The 18,842-nt window shown below is 37.6% G+C and overlaps 1 protein-coding gene across 7 annotated transcripts in view; it reads left to right on the top strand.

The window, feature by feature from the left end:
* The first annotated feature begins 635 nt into the window (after positions 1-635).
* Positions 636-18,842, top strand: part of TXNDC16 (thioredoxin domain containing 16) — a 67,797-nt gene continuing 49,590 nt past the window's right edge. Inside the window, exons 1-7 of one of the 7 annotated variants that reach the window (XM_015596132.2) lie at positions 636-831; positions 4,796-4,859; positions 6,549-6,774; positions 7,491-7,792; positions 8,782-8,864; positions 13,798-13,871; positions 14,695-14,769. In XM_015596132.2, coding sequence (XP_015451618.1) covers positions 6,680-6,774; positions 7,491-7,792; positions 8,782-8,864; positions 13,798-13,871; positions 14,695-14,769 — 629 coding nt within the window. In that variant the 5' untranslated portion in view covers positions 636-831; positions 4,796-4,859; positions 6,549-6,679. The other 6 variants (XM_015596133.2, XM_006920185.3, XM_025038871.1 and 3 more) reach the window with 6 other exon arrangements.

Below are 18,842 nucleotides of genomic sequence, written 5' to 3' on the forward strand. Positions count from 1 at the left end.
CACCGGACCCGGCACGGAAACCCCCATGAGGGGGCTGGGCGGCGGGCGAGGGAGCGCGGGAAGGAAAGGGCAGGACTCGGAACAGCCGTCGAGGGGGAGAAGGATTTGTCCCTTACCCCCCACCCACCCCAACCTTCAACCCCAGGAAGCGCCGTGACAGGACCCGGAGCCCCACGCAGAGCAGCCGCGGCTCCCCGACCCCGCCTCCTTTCCCCCTCCCCCGGGGGTCTCGGCTCCTCCTGCTGCGGCTCCGCTCGGTAGCTGCAAAAAACAACTCTCGGCTGGAGACAATCAGCTGAGAAACCCGAGCATTTGAGGCGCTCGCTCCGCACGGTGGGCTCGCGCCGATTGGCCCAGGCGGGCACGCCCCCTGCGCGCCGCGTTCGGAAGCCCACGGGCCGTGGAACCCGTCGCTCCAGGGCTCAAAGATCCGATTGGCCGTTCGCTTTCTCCGCTTTCTCCCTCCCCTGCACTCCACACCCACGCCGCGGATTGGTCCAGCAACTGCACGGCTCCTTCCCATCGGCGGGAGGATTCGGTTGTTGCCTGTCACCTGGGGCGGGTCTCGCTCCGCCCCCTGCTTTTCCCATTGGTTGGAGAGGTAGCACGTAAGGAGCACGAGGAGAAGGAGGAGCCTTGGGACTTGTTTTTTTTGCCCTGCAGGTCGACTCCACCGACTGCACCGACTGCACCGACTCTACCGAGCGGTGGCGGCAGTAGGCGCTGGGTCTCGCAGGTTGGCGCATCGGTCCGCTGCTTCGGGCGAGCCGGGCAAGGCCCCGCCTCTGCCTCTCCTTCACGTGGCGGGAGCGGTCGGCCGCGCGCAGGCTGGTAAGTGGTTGCGCGGGTTCTTCAGGCCAAGGGCTGTGATTTGTGCCTGCAAGGATGGATTCAGATCCGACGGCTCTCCCCCAGCAAGGGCCGCACCGCTGAGTTCTGGAATTTGGCTTAGAAAGGGTCTCACTTGGATTTTTCTGAGGGGCATTTTACTTTCTTCTTTCCTGTCGTGAGCGGCGGGAAAAACGTGCGCCCTTTGAAGGGAGAAGGGATGGAATGATCAATGATGAACCGAAGCTCTAAGTAAGACTCTTCTCTTCCCCGGGAACGGTCCTTTAAGGAAGAATGGCATTAGGTTGAGATGGATGTCCAAGCGATCTGTGAGTAGGGGGAACGTGGATCTTTGAAACTAAGAATTGGAAAGATGCTCTGGGCATAAGTTCAAGAGAAAGGCAGAAGTAGAACTGTATGTCTTTGATGAATGTCTAGAGAGGAAGAAGTAGAATAGTCTGCGCTCCTTACATTCTACATGTATTCCTTTCAAAGTATTCGTCCAGTATGTGGTAGATGGTGGCTCAGATACAAAACCAGTGCTCTATTATGTTACTGCTATAAATAAGGGAGAAATAAATTTCCCAACGTGTATTGGACTGATACATAACATTCGTTGATTTTTTGTTGTTATTTGTTTAAGAAAATGAGCAGAATAGTGCCAAATGAAGAGAAAATGATTCTTGTTCTTAGAATAAGTGGCACATCACAACTTCAGTATCTCTGAAAGACACCGCTACGTTAACTAGCACAGCCAGGACTTAGCCTTTCCTAACTCACTATTAGTTCTAATGTTGCGCAAGAAGAGTGCTGCTACCTTCTTTCTTAGCTAGTGACCCACAGGAAACTAAAGTTTATTTTGTACTCCACGTTCTGGGACAGTAGTTCACCAAGCACCAGATGCTGGTATATTTTGGATTCTTTATAGGTGTGCTGACAAACTGTGATAGATGTTTAGCCCTAGCACTGTTAAGCAGATAACTCTCAGATGAAATATTCAGCTTAGCAAGTTGTGCAGTTCAGCCTAGAGTAAGATACAACTTGCTGTAAGAAGTTAACAGGCCTAATCCAACAATGCTTTAGAGAAGGATCTCATGTTTATTGGATCTTTATTCTTATATTGTTATATAAGAAATTCACCTAATGGATTCCTAGAGCGAGTGGTTAGGGCAGTACACAGTTTTATTTGAGTGGGAAAAGAATGCTCATAGTTATAGTGAGTTACCTGTTTGCAGTTATGCGCTTAAGCACATAAATTAAGCATGAACTCAGAGTTATGTGATTTGAGGCATTTGTCAAAATCAGGGGAGCCTCCTATTCTCTGGCATGACCTGTTTTTATATCTTCCATAATCAGTGACATGCAAGTTTAATGTCATGAACAGATTTTCACCATGAAGGGTTTTTTCTTTTTCTCCTGTATTCTCTACTCAAAGTGATAGTTGACATCTGAATAGTGCCTATATACTAGTTTTAGCTCTTTGCCTGTGAGACTTTTTATTCCACTGTCATTGCAAGTCCAGACACCCACTTGTTTCCTCCTTTTTGCGGGGGTAGGTTGGGAGGCACTTATATAGAGGGTGGAGAGAAGGAATTTTCCCCAAGTACTTTGATGGGGCTGAAAAGTAGAGAGATGTTGACTCCTTTTATTGCCTCCTTTGGGCCTTAAATGATAAGCTATGAATATCTAATCAATGTTTTATTTGAGCCTGGTTCAGTGAGTGGGGCTCTATTCTCCAGTAGCAGCATTGAACTGTAAGTAAGCTAATTTTTGACAGAATATTCTTACAGGAACTTTATAAGCATTCTATGCCCCTTTCGTTGCAAAATATGACATGTGTCTTTTCCCAGAGAATGATGCCCACAGATCTTGGTATAATTTCTGTAATGTTCACAGTTGTTAATTTCCTCTTTTTCTTGAGAGAGAAAACCATAGGAAATTTAGGCCTATAAAGGGGAAATGGATCAAGGGTCTTCTGGAAAAGCTTGCTGCTAGATATTCTAAAATGTGAAATGTGTCCAAATGCAGTGATTGAATGCCGTTGTTCAGATTACTTTAGCACAATGGTCTTTCAAACATTTAAAGTGGAACTGTTTGCCAACTATTACATATAGGACCCAATCCAAAATGGGATTCCTCCAGCCGAAGAGGGCCACCAGCTGTTGCACCTTTCTACGGAACACATGAAAAGCGTATCCTTGCCCCCTACCCTCAATAGCAGGAAGATCAGTGTTTTTCCCTTGAAGTACTTCCTCCTCATTTTGGTGCTGAACAAAACAAATTTTTGTTGCCCTTAGCATTTTATTTGCAAATGTGTGAAATTGCTATAAACACTTCTAAGCATTTATACTCGATTTCTCTGTTTATCACAGAAATTGTTTTATTGTAGACCAGTAACAGTTTGCATTCTGGCACATACGCTAGAGCATAGTTCTCCATGGTCCTTGGCTTTGCCCTGTGAGAGGGCCTTCTATCTTTATTATCTCTGGCCACATCTGAAGTGGCTTTGGAGAATATGAACTCTTTATATGGCTGAGCAATTTTTTTCAGCTTGCTTCCTGACTTTACAAGGGTGGGGGGAATAAAGGATTGTTTTAAGTTTTGACCCATTTCCTGTTTGTCCCAAGAATACTTTCCAGTGGTGCTTGCGGTCTCACTGTTTACCCCGAGATAACTTGGGGATTACATTCTTCACCTTACCCCTAAATTTGCCATGAAATATCTTGCTTTTATTATTATTTTCGCATTGCTCTAGTATATCGATAGTCTTTGGAAACAAATGACATCTTCTATTTATAGCATTCTGTTTTTAGTAGTGGTATTTCCATTTACAAAATATAGTAATTCTTGATCGCTGAAAATGTCAAATCCAAGATGTTCTGCTTTGTGTTGTTTAGTGCTTTGAAGTTTACCACTTAAAAAAAATTATTAAATACTGTTCATCGTATACATTTCTGTAACATTAGTATTAAAGACAAAAGTTCTCTTTAAAATAACTCCAAGAACAGTTTTTATATTTTATTTTCACATTGAAAATCAGTCAGATTTGCTTCAGCCTCAAAGAGCATGTTTATGTAAAATTAAGTTAATGCTGGCAGTGAGTTGTACTTTTTTTTTCTAAACGGAAAATGGTTTAAACAGCTAGTCTCTTGAATGGTGATGGTTCTTCGAGTACCTTTCTTTTAATATCTCATTAAACAAAACCAACAGCAACTATCACACGATACTCACCTTCCATCTTCTAGCTTCTTAGAGCTATAAGTAAGTCCATTAGCCTCACGAACCTGGTACATGCTCATAAATTCATTAGGTACGTGTCACCTCCAAATTATTGTAGTGACAGTTTCATTAACTGTTTTGTCACTCCTTAATGTGGATCATTTGGTGAGCTCCTGTCTCTGATTAGTATCCTTAAAGAAAAGAATTTCCTTGATTAGACCCAGAATAGTTTCCTTGCTGCTTGACCCCTGAGCCAGTATTTTGGGGTTCTCATTAAGGCAGCATCTCACTTCTAGTTTGTATACCAGTGAAGATAAACTAGATTTTTCTGCAGTAAGAACTCCTCAGATCTCAGTGGCTTAAGACAAGATTTATTTCTTCCTGTATCACATGCTCATTGCATATCAGCTGTGGGTTCTCTTTGTTGTACTCATTCTGGGACCCATGATGATGAACAGCAAGCATTTTTAATGACTGTGACAGAAGAAAACAAAGCCTGGTATATCACTCAGTAGCTGTTAAAATTGTTGCCTGAAAGAGACATACCATTTTTGCTCACATTTTGTTGGCCAGAATAAGTCACATGGTGGCTTCAAACTTTACTAGAGGTGGGAAATACAGGAAGGTAAGTAATCCTACTTAATATCTGACACGAAAACAAACTATGTACCCCATGCTAATGAACTACCACACCAAGGTAACAAGGTCACATTTCTTCCAAGGTTCTCATCACTGTTTTGATTTTCAGGTTTGGAAGCAGTAAGTACTGTTTTCTATTCCATATTCAAATAACTGGAGAAAAAAGACACCAGGTACCTTCTGTATTTTTGTCTTTACTCTGTTCTCACTGGGTGTTACTATTCCCCCACCATTTCCCATTCATACTTTTTAAAGATCTTTTTATGAGGAGACAAGTCTCTGGGCAAATTCGTTTTATTTACCTTGCATGTGAAATGAACACTCTTCTGTGGCCCCACAGGGGTAGATTGGATTAATATGAGTCGAATCTGTAGAAGATTTGATTATATACAAGTAATAACTTTTAAATCAAAGTGAAAAGGTACAGTTTAGAAAGTCTGATGGTTTTATAAGGTTTCAAAGTACCCTGGGGTCTTTTCCCTCCCCCCACAATTCTTATTCCTTAAAGACAATTAGTTTCAATTGTTCCTTTTCTTTTGGCATTGATCTTCCTATTTCCAATAAACTTGGCTTTTGGTCTTGTGAAAGATGAATATTTAGCTCTCTTTTATTCCTTTTCTCACCCTGATCACATACTTTTTTTACTTTGTCTCCCCATCTTCTCAACTGTGGTTGTCATGGATTTGGTTAAATCATTATTCAGTATTTTATTATGACTATGTAAACTCTATTTCTAGCCGACCTGTGCAGTATTCTCTGCTTTAAGTAATTTCTTGAATAATCAAACTTATCAAAGATGGAACAAACTGCAAGGTTGCTGCTAAGTTCCTTTCTCTACATGTAAGAATAATCACCAACATCTCTAATTGATCAAATGCACAGTACTTTCACATGTGTAATGTCATGTATTCAGTAAAATAGATGTGGAAAAGTATTCAAGCACTGAATGTGCAGTAAGACACATTTGGTGCTGCAAAATACATTCTAGGAGAAAAGAATCATATGTTAACCCTAATGTCCAATTTAGTGTTAAAATACTTGAATTATAACCACAAAGACAAGAAAAATTATATTTTACACTTGAATCTTTCAATTGTGCTTTTACTTAGATATTTACCTTTTAATTAGGTTAGAATTATTTCATTAGTAACAAATTTTATGTAGTTATTCCCTTAGGCTCAAGATGCATGCGTTTCCCATCCCCATCCCCCAGAATATAAAGAAAATCTTGGATGACCTATTTTGAAACATTCCCATTAATATAAAGTGGTTTTAAAATATGCCAGTTTAAAGTGTCTATAGAGTATAATCAATTTTAATGTCAAGGATACCCCTTAATTGTATCATTAAAATTATTTTTTTATATACCTCTCACAGTCCTCAGTCCTCATTCTACTTGAGTTTTTGAACTCTTGGCTCATTATTAAAAATTGATGGCAAGTTTGTTCATTGTTTGATATAAATTAGCTCTAATGAGAGGAATATTAGGAAGTAATCATGAGGAATTAGCTCCTTTTTTTAGGTATACCTGCTACTTTGGGGAGAGGTGTTATGTATTTATTGATAGTATTGAAAGACCAGAGTAAATATCCAATTTAGTGTAATTTTTCATTCTTTTATTATTTTATTCATTACTGAAAAATTCTACCCCATCCTTATGAGTAATTTTTTTTTTCTCTTTTCCCTCCCTGTTTCCTGTTTTAAGATTGTGATCTTTTGTTTGAAAATTATGGGTTCTATTTGAAATTTAAAAAAATTAAAACAAAATTCTCACCTATACCTGTGAGTGTATCTTTAACTTCTGGAAGTATGATATTTTCATATTATACAAATTTTCCTAAACTATCTTCTTTTAAACTTAGGTAATATAGATTATCAGTAGAAAAGCTTCCTGAAAGAAGAAATTGTTTAAGATAAATTTGGAAGTAGCAAAACAGAAGAGAATTGACGGCAGATACAGAGGAGAGTGCAGAAGTAACCACAGCATGAAAAGATGAGAGGAGGTTATCTAGAACAGGGGTCCCAAACCCCCAGGCCACAGACCACTACTAGTTTGTGGCTTTTTAGAACCAGGCTGCACAGCAAGAGGTGAGCAGGGGTGAGCAAGCAAAGCTTCATCTGTATTTGCAGCCTCTCCCCTGCGCTAGCATCACAGCCTCAGCTCCACCTCAGATCATCAGGCATTAGATTCTCATAGGAGCACCAGTCCCTGGTGCCAAAAAGGTTGGGGACCGCTGACCTAGAACAAATCTGAGTTCAGAAAATAGAACCGAATTAAAATATGAGTTGAAAAAGATATTTGAATTTCTAAGCAATATAAATAAATTTAAGTCTGGAGCATTAAAAATGTGTATTCAAAAGGAATGTTCTTAAGTAGTTTTAATAGCTACTTTCCAGCAGATTTAAAGTAAAAAGAATGTAAACATAGTAGACATATTTTGGATGTCTCACTGCCATATTAATGGTATTAAATAACTATTTGTGTATTAATTGTAAATCTACTCTTGGTAGAGAAATTTAAAATGCCCAATTTAAAAATGGATTGGATATTTGAGAATTAATTTTAGGACCTTTAAAAATGACAATTAGCTTAACATACTTCATTACTATCTATTAAACTTAAGATACTTTGTGTTACATTTTCCAGATATCTTTGATACATTTTGCAAGTATCAAAGAACCCATAATATTATCAAATCAATGCCATTATATATCATAACTTATCAAATTTTTATTAGAAGGAAATAGTAAAGTACTAGCCAAATCATATATATAAGTAAGGCCTTATATTATTCTTTTTGCAGATTTTACTTCATTCAGTTTTTCAACAAATTCATTCTGCAAAATTTTGTCGAGCACCTAGTCTTGGCCAGGTATTGTCCTAGGCAACAGAACACAGCAGTGAACAAAACAGAATCTCCTGCCTGTATACAACTACAGCTGATGATGTCTTCCAGTTTCAGTGTATTTACAGTTGGCATCTCTTTTGTCATGACGTGCATTTTTTACAAGTCGACAGTAGACTCTCTACCAGAACTGAGTCCTCAGAAATATTTAAGTACATTGCAACAAGGAAAAGCCTCCTTAGCTTATTTTTGTCAAGCCAGTAAGTACTTTTTATTTTCTGATTTTTGTGATGTTTCCATTGCTACTTAATATGTTCAGTGGGAATGTATTGTTAGGATTCATATGTGCTAGCTACAAAGCTGCTACTATAAAATGCCTGCCTGGGTTTGAATCCGGATTCTACTGCTTGACTTCCTGTGTGACCTTGGTCAAGTCACTTAAGTCTCTCTGTGTGTCTTTTTTGTCATTCCTATTGTCGAGGAAATAGTATTTGCTTCATAAATTCGTTGTAAGGATTAAGTGATTGTACTCATGTGACTAGTCCATAGTAAATACTAGATAAAAATTAGCTATTAATATAAAAACATCTGAATTTTATCTAGTCATTTCTGAAAGTATACTTTTTGGTATTTTTAGCATGTAAACATTTTAAGTGTTTTTAAACTTTAAATGTAGTATGAGTAATGCTTTAGTATAATACTCTGCTTAGTTAATTAATAACATTAATTAAACTGAATTAACTAATGTAACTATTGAACATAACTAATAATTGTAATGGTCTCATTTAAGTCTTCATGCATTAAAAAATACTATTGGAATTAGTGAGTGAAGAAAATCCACATTTCTATTGACTCTATTGTGATTTGAAAATGGTATCTTAAAATCATTTTGAAAGTTTTGTGCATGTGTACATGTCTATTTTGTATATGATATTAAACTTGGAAAAATAATCCCAAATATTAGATTTAAATTAAACATTTATTTACCTTATTATATTAGAAAGTTTTTAAGGTCACTTACAAAGTTAAAATATGTCATTATAAAGACTTTAGAAATACGAATAATGAAGTTTTGGAAATTAGGGTATAAAATAAATAACTAGGTGTGTTTAATTACTAATTGTTGTTATTGTATACTCGTTGGGCAAACTAATATATTCTTCAGCTTGCAGCTTTGGGCTTTAATTTTAAAAATTCATCTTTCCTAAGGGCAAGTCATTAAACATTCATAAAACATTTCTTATTTTAGATTCTCCAAGTACCTCTATATTTCTTGAAGAACTGAATAAGGCTGTTAAACCTCTCCAGGACTATGGAATTACAGTTGCAAAGGTAGAAAGACATCTATGTCAATAAGTTATTAGTGACAAACATTTTACATGTATATGATTTAAGACTGAGTATCTAAAAATGCTTATGTTGTTTCACATCTTTTTCCAAACTGGAAAAATATTTTTCTACGTTTCTTTTTTCATAAGGATAAACAGAAGCACAGAAAGATAGTTCTAGATTATTATATAGATTAGTACATATAGAGAAAAAAAGCAGTTTAAAATTCTTTAGCTTAGAATTTAATTTTATTTTGTAAACCGTTGAATTGGGCTGTGGTGTCATTTTTCAATCCTATATTTAGGCATTGGTTTTGTTTTGCCTGACATAATAGATATTCACAATTCAATTGTTTATTAAATTTCTATTAGCACAAATGGAGGTACTAAAATGGAGGTAATTCAAGTATTTTTTCTTTCCCATTCTAAGTCTTTATAATTGCTTATATTGCAGTTTCTCTCATGCATGTTAAGTACAAAGTTAAAACAACCTAATTTGAACGTATATAGTTAATTTTTTTCTCAGAAAATGTACATATTTGCCATTGAGTATTATGGAATATTTCCACAAGCATCATGGACTAGATAGCTACCTGAGCCTTTCATTTAGTTTAAATTTAGAATTTGTACTTCAGAAAACTAAATGAGAAATAATACAGGGATTATTAAATTCTTTGATTAGTGTCTACCTGACTTTCTGTCGTCCACGTAAGAAACGTCCAAACTTGTAGAGAGTTTTTATAAGAGTTGATTTGAGCCAAACCAACAACAAATGCTGGGGAGCAAGATCTCAAATGCTCCGGAGGATAACAGTTTTGCATTTTCTTTTATGCATTTGAAATTAAAGAGGGAACGTAAGGAAATTACATGAAGATAGGAGAAAGCAAAGTGGGAACTGGATTACAGGATAGTTAAGATTATGTACTTTCTTGAGGAGTCTGAAAAGGTGGTCACCACATATTAGAAGGAAGGGTCTGAAAAGAGGCATTTCAAAGGTATGTTAATGTATATGCACAGAAACAATGGACAAGGCTTGCTTAAGGCAAAAAGATAAGCCTTTTTTTACTAAAGTTATGCGCTTGGGGCATGAATACCTATCATGACCTGCCCAGTTAGGAATTTGTGATCTAATCACCTAGTGAGGTTACTTTTCATAGAACCACTTTCTTTCACACAGTGTACATTTATTCTTAGTTGATTAGCCTTCCTTCTTAACCACTTTCTTTCACACAGTGTACATTTATTCTTAGTTGATTAGCCTTCCTTCTCCGAGAGATGGCTATTGTCCTTGGTCTCTGCAACTAGAGTTCCAGGGTAAGAAGCATTGAAAGGTTAACTAACCTTGGCTTTTAAAGGGATTCTGTTCTCTCTACCCACAGAACACTTCTTACACCAAATGTGTGAGTTTTCCACACCAAGGAATTCTCACACTAACTACACAAAGTTAGCACAGACCACACAAGTTAAGGGCTCAGTTTTATAAGACTGCCTATCACTTCAGATGCCAATCACAAGTAGTGTGTCCCCAGGTTACCTGAGACTTCTACAGAACTTGGCTACAAATTGAGGGTTCTCACCACTCCTTCCTGAAATTCAGTAATTTGCTATAATGACTCACAAAACCCAGGGAATTACTTTACTTACTATTATTGGTTTATTATAAAGGCTATCTCAGAAATAGTCAAATGGAAGAGACCATAGGGCAAGGTCTTGAGTGCAGGAGGTCTATCCTGGGGTGGTTTGGAGTGTGTCATTCTCTCAGTACTTGGATGTGTCTGCCAACCCAGAAGCTCTCCAAACTCTGTCGTTTGAGGTTTTTATGGAGGTTCCATTGTGTAGGCAAGGGTGATTAAATCATTGGTCTTTGTTGATTAAACAATCTTACCTGAAGGATAGAAGGTGAGGCTGAAAATTCCAACCCTCTTAATCTTGCCTTTGTCTTTCGGAGGACCAGCTATCTAGGGCACCCCAGCCACCAGTCATTCATTAGCATGGAAGAAGACACTCCAAGGGTTTTAGATGCTCTTACATCTGGAACTGGAGTTAAAAGACCAAATATTAGAACAAAAGATACTCCTAGTATTCATGGTGCTCAGGAAATTATACGGGTTTTAGAAACTCTGTGTTAGGAACTAGGGGCAGAGACCAAATATGTATTTCTTATCATGTCATGGCTATATACCTTAAAAAATTTTTTTTCACTCAGTTCTGTTTGTATAGAGGTACCGTGCCCAGGGTGGGTGCCCACAAAGCTTAATATTCTACTCCAGTTATTAGATACACAGTTACTAGTTGCTAGTTTCCTAGTTACTAGATAAATATCATGATTATCCCTTTTGAGAGTCATACCAACCTACTATTTCATTTCTAAATTTCCGTTTAAAACTTTATTCAAAGCTCCTCAGAGATGAGTGCCATTATCATTCCGAGGTATAATTAGTTGTTCAAAGTTAACTGAGACCTGGCACATAATAGATACTCAGTAAATGTTTATGGGATTGAAATAAGTTCACTATATTTAATCTTCTATTGGATAGAAAGATGACTAAGTCTCAGTCTGTTACTTTGAAGGGTTTCTATCCTAAATAGGAAAGACGAAATACATTCACAAATCATTTTAGTAATAAGCAGAACCTGACCATTTAGTAAGAGAAATACAAATAAAATGCAGTAGAGATTAAGAGAAAAGAAAGCTCATACCTGATTGTCGGGGTGGAAGGTCACACATGGTATTGGGAAAGACCACAAAAAGTAGCATTTTGAGATTTCTCAAAAGTTGAGATTTCAAGAGGCAAAGGTAGATGAAGAAAACACTAAAATATAAATGGACTAAATATTGCAGTTAAGACAAAGATTGTCAAGCATGTATAATAACCAAAGCCAACTATATGAACCCCTCGAGTTTGGTAACATTTCTACTATCAAAACTTTCCAGATATTACCACTTCCAGTACCTTCACTTTTACCCCTTACTCCTTATCCAAACCATCATCATTTCTTATCTGGGAAGTCACAGTAGCCTTCTAATAATTGGCATTTCTCCTTCTTCACATGTAAGTCAGTTGTGTCCTCTCAGAAGGCTTTGCATTATAGTTATGATAAACTGAAACTTTTGTGGGCACTGGCTTCCTCTTTAATCTCATTTTCTGTCCCTCCCCTTGCTGATTTTGTTCCTGACACATACTGGTCAATCTTTCTGTTACCCGAATCTCCAGATATGTTATTTCCACAAGACCTTTGAGGATATCTTCCCACTCTGCTTAGAACTCGTCTGTTCCACATACTTACATATTTGTATGCATCACTCCATTACTTCATTGTTTGTACAAATGTCACTTCCTTGATTCCTATCTAAAATGTCCTATTACAAGCTAACCCCTTAATATATTTTTTTATAGCACTTAACATTACATATTAGTTTTTTAAATGATCTGTCTCTACTTTTAGAATGTAGATTCTAAAGGTAAAGATTTTTATTTGGAACTTAACAGCACCCCCAGTGACTAGAACAGTGACTAACATATAGTAGGTATTCAAATAGATGATGAATGGACAAATGGACCAGTTTATTGTCATAATGCCAACCATCCCCTATGCTCTGACTTTTAAACATTCTTTTAAAAATTACATTCACAAATTTTTACTTTTTTTGGTTATGGCTATACTCTGACTTTTAACTTTCTCTTTTCCTGATATCTTTTCTGAGTATCACTTCTCCTTTTGTAGCTTTTGGGGGAACAAATGTAGCTTCCCTAATTGTCATTCTGATTACTCAAACTCTATTAAAATTAAATTCAACAACAACAATAAAACCCATCATAAAGAGCCCCAAAACTTAAAATCCAAAACAAAGTAACTTCTTCTAGCCTTGGTTTTGCTAAGTTATATTGGTGGCTACCCATTTGCTCCATCTAATAACCTCTTCATTCTCTTTATTGTCTTCCTTCCGCCGCTCTATTCCATGTTGCATACATGCTCAAATTTCTCCTTAGTTTTACTTACCGTATTCGTGAAGTCTCTTGAATCTCTTTTGTCCTTTTCTGCTTGACTTCAGATCCCAGTCATACTCGACCTATAATAATGTGATATTCTTTCAACCTGCCTCCTTATCTTTGTGCTCTCATGCCTTCCATTTTATCTTCATGTTCAGGATTGTCCTTATATTTTTTAGTTAGAGTCCTGATTGTAAGCGGTCAAGGGTTGTGATGGCTGCTCTAACATCATCAGGGACTCAGGTTCATTTTTTCTGTTGTACTGTCTTCAGCAGGTGTTTCTTCTTGAAAGATTCATCACGGTCCCTGATTACTGCTGGTTTTCTAGCTATCTTGTCTGAGTTTTGTCAGGAAGAAGTGAGAAGAGCAAGAGTTTTTATTTTTAGTCCATCCCCTTTTAAGAGCCTTCTAGGAATCCCAACCAAATGACTTAACACAACTTAGCCATCCTTGGCTATTGGGAGCTTGTAAAAATCTTTTAATGGGGTACTTGCTTTTAGTGAAGTTCTCTTAGTAAAACAAAAGGGGAAGGTGTATTCTGGGTAGGAAACCAGTAGTATCTGCCATACTTGTATTTAGGCTGCTGAGATGCTTTCATGGTCCCAGTTTACCACTCACTTCTATGCTTCCTGGCTTTTGCTCATAATTTTTGTCCTGCTTTGTTTCCTTCCTTTTCTACCTAGTTACCTTCTACTTGCTCCATAAGATTGAATTAAATGTAAACTCTTAGATGTAATTAAATACAACTCTTAGGTGTAGAAAAAGTTTCTGGGTTACCTCAAGCACTTGAACAAATGAGCAATTACAGGATAAAAATCAGAAAGAAAACTAAAAAAAATTTAACCTGGAGATAAACTGTAATGTTTAATTTTCCTTCTTGTTCTCCTAACCAAGAAACTTTACCTTTTGATATATATTCTAAGCCTTAAATATAATTTTTTAAAGGTTAATTGTGCTAAAGAAGAAACATCAAGATACTGTGGAAAAGAAAAGGATTTGATGAAAGCCTATTTATTCAGGTAAACTATTATTTTTAGTGTGATGGATAAATATAAAGCTATACTTCTAGAATACTTAAGTGTATAAATTATCACTAATCTAGAATAAAGTTGTTTGCAGTGGGGGTCACATATGAAGCTTAGCAAAAAGTTCAAGTATTAGATTTGTTACCTGCATTTTAGCTTCCTTGTCTATAAAATGAAGAGAATGATACCTACTTCACAGGGTTGTTTTGAATATTACATGGGAATCTTATGTAGACTCCTACTACAAATGCCTCTTAAGTATGCACTTAGAAAATTTAGTGTTCTAAGTAGATATGGTAGGCCCATATTCAGGTGTGAAATAAATGTGCCTTATTTTTGAGGAATCTGCTGATGTCCTGGATGTGGACTCCTCTGTACTTGGGTCTATAAGAGATTTCTCAGATTTTCTCTACAGACCCTTGGGATTTGGCCTAGAAAGTGGGGAGAGAACCTGTCTCCTCGGGGGCCTACTGTGGAGGACACTTCTTTCTCTCTCCTGCTTGTCTTTTTCCCAGCCCAGTTTGGGGAATCTGTGTATATACGTGACAGGGAGGTTAGTAGGAAGCCCTGTTTAGACTCATGTTTTATTCCAGTTTTTTTTTTTTTTTTGCTAGGCCCAGAAACCTAAGTTAACATGGTTATTTAGTGTATCTTCAATAAATATTTGAGCGTATATTATGGCTAGCACTCTGTTAGGTGCATGAGATAATGCAGACAGGCTCTAATATTAAAGAACTAAAAGCCTAGTATATTTGAGAAACAAGTAAATTGGATGCTAAGGAGATATTTCTGTAATGCCTTTTTGAACTTTTTACAGGGGCAACATATTACTCAGAGAATTCCCTACTGACACCTTGTTTGATGTGAATGCCATTATCGCTCACGTTCTCTTGTAAGTACAGGGAGTACCCATTCATGTCTTTATTACTTATATGGTGATTTCATTTTAGACAACCACAATCCATTAAAATATTTTAGAGTTTTAATAGATTTGTAGTCATGAAATTCACACAAATTGCTAGTCTATCTTCCCACATAGAGGATCTAAAATTTCTTAAGCAACAAAGGATACAGAAATATGTAGATACTCTGTATAAAAATAGGAGATGATACAACATGACCATATGAGTTATACTGTAGCTTTTGCTTTTGATTCTACCTGAGAATTGAAGATTTTACCAGGTAAGAAGCTCACCTTTGCTATTCTCACTTGGATTTTTAAAGTTATCTAGGATACTTCTCACCCAGCTTGACTTTTTTCTAGAGGCTATAGCTCTGTGCCTGCTCAGTAAGTGTAGAAACAGTCCAAATGATCTCAGCACATACCTGAACGTTTACTGAGAGTAAGCGAGCGAATCTAATTTAAGTTCCCTGCCATGGAGTCTTTAGGCCTTGGCCTCAGGCCTACCTGGGGTTCATTCCTGCGGTCTCCCTCGGAATGAAGTCTAGTATTCTCTTTGGTGACAGAGCTGGAAACTGTGACTTGTTAAGGAAACGAGTTTACGTGGACTTTCCCAATTTAACGTTGTTGTAGGTATGTACCGACTAAGACCTTTGCTAACATTGGCTGTCTTTTTCTACTTGGCTCTCTTCTTCCTTCTCTGACTGGATTCCCACGCAAATTGGGTGAAAGTTAAGGTATTGAAAGCTCAAAACCGTTAAGTGAAAAGTTTTGTTTATCATTTTGCAAACAGACACTTTTAAATGTTCCAGTACTAATAATATGTTAATGAAAGGTCGTAATGAATCCCCAACAACCAAGGATCCTAAGGCCTGTCAGCTAAGAAGCCAAATGTAAGGAATGAAAGATGGACTTTTGAAGAAGGAATTCCAAAGAGCTATTGGGCTGCTTTAGAAGCCCTTTCCTGGGATAGAGAAGGGGTGGCTATTTTGAGGGTGGGAGGTGTGTCGTAAAAAGCTTAGCAAAAAGTTCAAGTAATAGAATGATACTTGTTTTATAGTAGATATCTGATGACTATCTTTGGCCCAGAAATGAGAGTGAAGAAACAAAAAGATCCTTTGAGGGATGGAGGAAGGGTGAATAAGATTGTCTTTGACAAGTTTGACAGCAAATCCTGGAGTGGCAGGTGCACCTTGGACAACCTGATGAAAAGATGGTTTTGAAATAATTGGGCCTTCGGTGTAGAGAGGCTGTTAGTGCTGGGGACCCTGTTATTTGAACTGACTAGCCTGTGGGGCTTGTGTCATGCAGTCCTGCTTTGGTGGTGTCCTGTTCCTTGTGCTATAGTAATGTCGATTTATAGAACACTGATTCCACAAAGGTTATTCCCCATGTTCCTGCTAAATGCCAGATATCTCTTTGGCATTTGGGGATACAAAACAATAGGATGTAGCTTCTCTTCTCTAGGAATTTAGCGTTTTGTTGTAGAGATATATATAAACAAAATATTATGTGGTAAGTAAAATAGAAGTGTATGCATAAAGGCTTAAGGATCTGCTGGGTAAGGGAGTAGTTACTTGTGCCTAAAATTAGGGTGGATATTTACTAAGAAGACTTCCTGAAGGAGGTGGCACTTGGGATGCATCTTAAAGGATAAGTGGGGGTTTGCTTGGTTGTGAAACGGAAGGTAGTGAAAGCAGTGGGAATTGTATGAGCAGAGGAATGGAGGTTAGAATAGTTTGGAGAAGATAATTTTTACTAGAGTATGACATGTGAAGCAGAAGATCAGGGCAGAGAAGTAAGCATGGAGTCAGATGAAGGAATCTTTGTTTATCATGTGAAGGCATTTATTAGGCTTTTGGGTAGCCACTGAAGACTGAGAAGTCCATCTCTAGGCCACAATTCCTGTGTCATCTTTTAGTCTTGACCATAGGCAATTACAAGACTTTGTCTAGCAGGCTGCATAGGGAGAAGGTGCCTTGTCCACACTGGACTTGAATGAAGTTTTCTAGAGAAAATTGAGGTTAAGGACTTATGACTCTCCCCACTCCCAGTCCGTAAGGCCAAACATGCTGGTATGTACACCTGCATTTCTAACCCAAGTGTCTGTTTGGAGGCCTCACTATCAGAGACCTTGGATAAAGTACCTCTCAAGTACATCTGATAAGACCTCCTTATCTCTACTTTGACTCAGTCCCTTTCCACTCCTAGCCCTTCTGCCTATCCTTCACCCCAGCCCCTGGGTCCATAAAGAGCTAGGAGTCTTTTGTTTGGGGCTCCTTAGAATGAGATGATTCCTTGAATCTATGCTTTGTCCACCTGACCCTCACCTGGGGCTATTTCAAAGCAGGGAAGGGAATGGAACATTCTGGAACTGATGCCTCTCTTTTTGCCTCTTGCTGTTTGGCTTGCTGTCCTTATCGATCACCCCAACTCAACACCTGCTTGCTCAACAGAAGCAGGCAAGTGATGTGATCAGATTAGCACTGGAGAGCCTTTCCTAGTGCATGTGACGAGCACACAGAGAAACCATCGTGTGGCCATCTACAATCTAGGGAAGCAGAGTAGAGAGAGCAAAGAGGGGATTTTCTTTTTAATGCTTAGGAGTTGAAATTAACTGAAATTGGTAATAGTTAATTTGGTAACAATCAGCAAAACTACAAACTTGAGTTAATCCCTGATTTCTTCTTTTCCACCTTACTCTGCTCCAAATCCTAGCTGATCACCATTTGAACTAGGCCAGAAAGAACAAATATACAGAAGATAAGTCTAATTTAACATGTTGACTTTTCAGGATACAATAAGTGAAATAAAGCAGGTGTTTAGAGAATAGCATAGTACCATGTATGTAAGAAAGGGAGTAAGCCCAAAACTCTAAAGAGTCTCAAATATTACCCTACTTGCACATATAGTTGTAGAAACACCTAGCCTCTGGATCAGAAATAAGACTACATAGCCAGTGGCTGCAGTAATGTGGTAGTTCTAGATCCCAACACCCAATTGTACGCAGAGCATCAGAGTGAGACCATATACTTATATCTGTACTTATAGTGAGGTTTAGAGAAAGAACTCAGAAATTATGAATCTTTAAGGTTATATATAGAAGCTGGCACCTCTACTCTTCAAGAGATGGAGTGCTTATCTTTTTCTCTGGGATGTATACAAATCTTCGGTTGGGACAGGAGAGGAGGTCTCTACTAAATATTGTAAGCATTGGACTCTGGGGAAGAGAAAAGATTTTATTACACTTTGAATGGCTTCAGAGAAAAGAGAGAATAGTTAGAATGGAGACATTCTCCATCTTTGTGTCATGCCAGCTTTCATCTTCAGGAGACTTAGATTTTATAGGAACACAGAGAAATCCCCGGAGGATTGTATTCTAACAGGCATATATAAAGATATTTATGATATATTTAAGGGTTTCACAAGAAACTGGATATTGGTTTACAGGAATGGAATGGGGAAGCTGGGATGGATGAAGGGGTTGTAGGTAGACTCTTGTCACCTTTTTTGGTACCTTTTGTGTTTTGAACCATATAAAAGTGTTACCAATTTGCAAAATAAATGAAATTTAAATTAAAAATAAGAATTTGGTTTATAGTCTAAAATTTCTTAGCTCTGTTTTCTAAAATAAACACAGTCAAAACTTGTGGAATTGGGTGGTTTGATAACTGTGAGGAAAATTTTACTTCCAGCTTCTAGATGGATTAAGAAGAATATTTAGAAAAAGAAAGTTGAAGTAACAACTAATCTTTATTCGTTGATTAATAATACTGTGGCAAGTTAGTTAGAGGTGTAAGAGGTTAAGACACTATAATCTCAAATATGGATTGGAAGGTTGTATGATACATGAAGAAGTCTAGATTCACCAAGGATTTGAGTCCTCCCATTCCATTGTGTGATCTGAGCACTTTATCTTTTCCAATTTCTAGTTTTTCTCATTTCTAAATGTTATAATTGCAGCCTTATGAGATTATTATGAAGAATGAATAAGGTGATGCATGTGAAAATTACATTGTGAATTTTAACCAGTACTCTACAAATGTTAGTTGCTTTTTATATTT

Source organism: Pteropus alecto, unplaced genomic scaffold (assembly GCF_000325575.1).
Source record: "Pteropus alecto unplaced genomic scaffold, ASM32557v1 scaffold86, whole genome shotgun sequence".
Classification (NCBI taxonomy): domain Eukaryota; kingdom Metazoa; phylum Chordata; class Mammalia; order Chiroptera; family Pteropodidae; genus Pteropus; species Pteropus alecto.